The 5,249-nt window shown below is 29.6% G+C and overlaps 1 protein-coding gene across 1 annotated transcript in view; it reads left to right on the plus strand.

Annotated features, from left to right (window-relative positions):
* The window catches only part of LOC105556216, a 4,591-nt gene extending 897 nt beyond the window's left edge, over positions 1-3,694 (plus strand). The window contains exons 2-3 of the mRNA XM_012003300.1: positions 3,178-3,478; positions 3,540-3,694. Of these exons, the coding sequence (XP_011858690.1) occupies positions 3,178-3,478; positions 3,540-3,610 (372 nt within the window). The 3' untranslated portion in view covers positions 3,611-3,694. The remainder of the gene's footprint in view (positions 1-3,177; positions 3,479-3,539) is intronic.
* Positions 3,695-5,249: the final 1,555 nt, after the last annotated feature.

The following is a 5,249-nucleotide window of genomic DNA, read 5'->3' on the forward strand; positions in this document are numbered from 1 at the left end:
CCCCCCCCCCCCACCCCTCCTGGCCTAGCAATATCGATCGCCGGGCGGTCACATCGCGCCACGCGCTCGAATTGGACAGTGGGCAGGGCAAAGACGACGATTTTGGATAATTTATTACTCGTTAACTATTGCGAAAATTGCAAATGGTTCAGGACTTTTCTGTTCATCTCGATCCGTTCTACCTTCTCACGAGCTCTGGTACAAATGTTATGACTCACCCTGTATAGGTGTGTTAGTGTGTTGTTGATGCCATTGGTTTGTATCACACCTAAGTTTAATAAAATGTTTCTTCTTTACTGATAGATAAAGTAATATGTTGCTATTTCAATTGTTATTATTTTTTTACTGTTAGGTTATGAATAGTATTGATATTAACATTATATGTACGGTTTTCTGTATATTACTACATATACGAGTATAACTTAGAAGTTTATAGATTAATTGAAAATGTTAGTTATTCTTTATTATATCTGAAAGTTTATGAACAATGAGAAGAATAGTGAGATATTATCAGTGGGAGTATCATGAGATGTCTCATCGTGCCTAAGTTAAAATTAACTTTTGTTATATTCTTCCGAGATATTTATAATGATACGACATTATATGCATAATATAATGTTATAATAATGTTCTACTGCTTTGCATTTTGTTTTTAATTTAATTTAAGGTTTTTTAAAATTAAATTTGTCATTGTGTAATTATATTGAGCACAAATATATTTTTGTTTCTTTAGACATAAAAATACCTGTTGTGTTAAAAATTTAGATTTATCAGTACCTGTCTCAATGTGATCCTTACATGGAATACAATAAAACAATGTTGACATTTTCTTCTTTTGCTTTTTAAAATTTCCTTATACATATTTTTTAATAGGTAATTCTTTCCTTTAATAGAATATTGTTTACTCTTCAATATGTACTGGTTAAAAAAATTCATATAGTTGACAAAAAATTTTGATTAAAATATGATTCGGTATCTCCCTGTGTCCTTCAGCACCCCATATAAAATTGATATATTTTATTATTATTGTGAAGTTATTATTATTATGATATACAGTGCTGGACAAAATAAGTCATACACCTTTCAATAAATTGAACTTGTTATAGCATAACTATTTTTTTAACAAGCAAATAGATTATTTGAGACAGAGAAATGAAAGTACTTCAAAGTATTTAAATTAAGAAAATATGAAATAATATAAAAATTATGCTCAATTCTTTATAAAATAATTTTATTTAATATAAATAAATTGTTACATTTAGTTCTGGACAAAATAAATCATATACTTTTATAAGTAATAGTTATCAAACAAATAAAGAGTTAATTATAATAGTGTTTAGTCCTTGGTATGAATGCTTCAGCTTTTAATACTGCATTCAGTTGACGAAACACATGCGAGGTCTATCTGGAAAGTATCCGACCTTGTGCTACAACAGGAGAAAGAGCTAAATCTGATCAATAACGACAATGTCCCCTTCAAAGTACTTCTTTTTGGAAGCTACAACCTTCTTTCAACGATTCTCCCACTTTCGGAAACACTCCTTGTATAGTATTCAGCTTTCGGAATAGCTAACAGCCGCTTTGTCGCGTCCCGTTTTATTTCTTCCACATCATCGAATCTTCTTTCCTTAAGAAGATTTTTCAATTTGGGGAACAGCCAGAAGTCACAGGGAGCCAGGTAAGAACTGTATGGGGGCTGACAAAGCTCAACAATTCCGTGTTTCCCAAGAAATTGCTGGATAAGTTGTGATACGTAGGTAGGTGCGTTGTCGTGGTCCAGCACCCAGTCACCACTTTTCCATAAATCTGGCTGTTTCCTTCTCACTGTGTCATGCAATCGTTTCAAAACTTCTTTGTAATATTCTTTATTCCCCGTCTGACCTTTTGGAGTGTATTTGTGGTGAATAACTCCTTTCTAGTCCAAAAAAACACTGAGCATAGCCTTGATGTTGCTCTGACTCTGCACAAACACTTTTTGTTTAAACCATTTAAATTGACGAATATGATGGTAAATATCGTTTAGGCAATATGAGTCGTCACCGTTGGGGTTGGTGTAAAAAATTTTCTGTATATCGTATTGATATTACGCCAACCCCAACAGTGACGGCTCACATTACCTAAACGTTATTTACCATCACATTCGTCAATTAAAATTTTTTTATATGTATAGGAGCCTTATTTATTATATATTATCTATTTATACGTTTAAACCATCCTTTAATCTGTGTATCACTCATGAATTTATCGCCATATACTTCACGAATCATATGGATAGTTTTTGAATACGAGTGGCCAAGTTTTTGGCAAAATTTAATGCACACTCTTTGTTCGATGCGTTCAGTTATCGTGAAATGTAACGCGCAAAAAATTTGATATTTACTAAACAGTGTACTGTTGTCGACTGAAGACTTGAAGAACCGTGCTGCCTGGCAGGGGCACTCATAAAGGTCTCCTCTAAATGATGAATAGCTATTTTTAACAATAGCACACCCAAGTACAAGGTTAGAGCACAAGGTCGGATATTTTCCGGATAGACCTGATATAATGCTTTCGACAAATTTCTTCTAATATTCAGGATCAATTTTCTTCCAGATTTTCTGGAGTGCTGCATAGTATGTCTTATCAGTTATATTCGTTTTATCCACGTTCCAACACTATGAGCCCATAAATTTTCAATAGGATTTAAATCTGATAGTTGTGGTCGCCATTCAAGCAGTTTTTATATTTTTACGAATTTAAAAAATGCAGTAGTTTTCTTTGTTTAATGCTTTAGGTCATTATTTTGCTGAAAGATAAAGTTGTTTTCTAAAACTCAATTTCAGAAGAGATTTATCCAAATTCTTGCACAATATATTGATGTATCCTTCAGCCATCATAATATTTAATATTTTCAATTTGAGTCAAATTACCAATGCCAAATATACCAATATAAAGCATCTCTATTAGAGGAGCTTTTACACTAACAAATTTAATTTATTGAAAGGTGTATGGTTTATTTTCCAGTACCGTAATGCTATAAAATATGTTTTATAGATTCAATGAGAAATACTGCTTAATTAAACTTCTTGTACTTCATTTTTCTTTTATACTTTTTCTTGCTTTTACTGTTTTTATGCAAACAGTTTTTCTACTTGTTTACATTTATTATTTAGTTTAATTCTAAAAATTATTTTTCAGATGTGTCAAAGTAACATTTGTTTACCAGTAAGAACTCATTACTGTCTGAAGTCATTTTCTGCATGTATTAGAACCAGCATACCAGGATTTTGCATGAATCTTACTTGTACCAATATTGTAAAGGGTTTGAAATACGTGATTCATCACAATGGTTCTGCCGGTATCAACACTATTGATGCATATTTTAATATAGGAAATGCTTCTTATGCGTTTTATCAATATTTTGAGGTCAAATACAACTGGATAGATTTAAATAACACAAAAGTTTTTATTCGTAGTGGAAATGCCGGCTACATGATGGGTAAGCCGATCATTATTGGAGTTTCTTATGCTAATAAAAGCGATGATATTTTTTTCAACAGAACTGATGCATTTCTTACATTGCCCTTGGCTGAAAAGAATGGAGAATGTGACCGAACTAATAGACATATAATTATATTCGGTGAAGATATCAGATTAACATGCTCTGCCAAATTATTTATCAAGAATTTCACTGCAGTATCTTGTGAGGAACTACAAAATCTAACTATGCATTTTTTGATAAAAGATTCTTTCTTAAATTTAAGTCAACATTACATCTCAAAACTGGGTAATTTTTCCAGCAAAAATACTGTTGATTGGTTGCATATTTTGTTTGATAGGATACCACAAAATATCGTAACTGCACATACAATCGGAAAACGAATTTTATGTTCAGGATTAGTTACCTCTATGCATTTGAATATCCTTTATTCTATGATGCCAAAGCCCAAAACTTTGACAAATTATAAAATATTAGGTGCAGGGGTTACATTTAACAAGGAAGAAGATATTAGCTGGTCAAAGTGTACATTAAAAAATTGTACAGATATCCTTGACGTTAATATTATTTCCTACGTTAATTTTCACGATGTTTCAAAACCATCTAAATATCATTTTGCTGGCGGACCTAATTTAGATATCACATTACCTTATGATTTTTTTTATCCTTTCTTAAATGACTCAAGAATGATAGAAATACCAAATATATCAACTTTTTTAATCATATATATATTATGGATATCTTATATGTATGTAATTTAATGCATATTTATTTTATTAATTTAAGATTAAATTCTACTTTTAATTATCTTACTTTTGCATGTGCAAATTATAACATTTATATATCTAAAGTCACAAATATTAACAATCTAAATATTTACAGCATTCTAAAATTCTTATATCTATTATAGAATTTATAGAATTAGGTTAAGTAATCAAACTTTTATAAGAATAAGAGATTTAAAAAGTAAAGAAGAGAAGAAAGTAAAGTTTAAAAAAAATTCAATATTAAGATATAAAAACTTATAGAAATCTGATCTTTACAAAATTTAATTAATGTAATTGCGATCATGCAATCAATGATTCTTAATTGTATTGTATATGTAAAGATATATGTACACGGGATAAATATATTTATTAAGAAAAAATGTTTATAAGTACATTATGTTGATGTAGAATGTTTACCTTAGATTTTCCTTATTATAGAATGTGTAGAATATCAAATACACTCAAATAACCCTAGCGGAAAAATTTCTATAAATAACTACAAAAAATTGAGTTGAAATAGAAATTTGTAGAAATTTTTATATCTTCGTTGAAACATTAATTTTTTTGTAAAAATATCTACAAAATAGTACCACAAATTACAATGTTCTAAAATCAAGAAATTATTGTGAGTAATATTTCATAAAAATATACAATTTTGTAAAAATTAGTACAAAACTTTACCGGTTTAAAAAATTTGTGAAACAACAAAATCTTAAAGAATTAAAACATCTGCTTACTTGTAGAATATTACAAAAATTAACAAAAGTGTTCCAATTCTAGCATTTTCATGTTGATTTTCATAACATTTTTAAATTTACGTAGAATTTCGTAGATTCTGGCAGTTATATTTAATTTTCTTGTAGAATTTTGTAGAATTATTTCCGGCAGGGAACATTTTTGCAGCGAGAGCTATTACTTTATTACGCAAAAATGTTAGCTGTTAGTATATGGTAGCTAATCTTTCTTTTCCGTGTAAGAATACATTTTTTATTTTTATGTTTACT

This window comes from Vollenhovia emeryi, unplaced genomic scaffold (assembly GCF_000949405.1).
Source record: "Vollenhovia emeryi isolate VEMERY1.0 unplaced genomic scaffold, V.emery_V1.0 DF940213.1, whole genome shotgun sequence".
Classification (NCBI taxonomy): Eukaryota; Metazoa; Arthropoda; class Insecta; order Hymenoptera; family Formicidae; genus Vollenhovia; species Vollenhovia emeryi.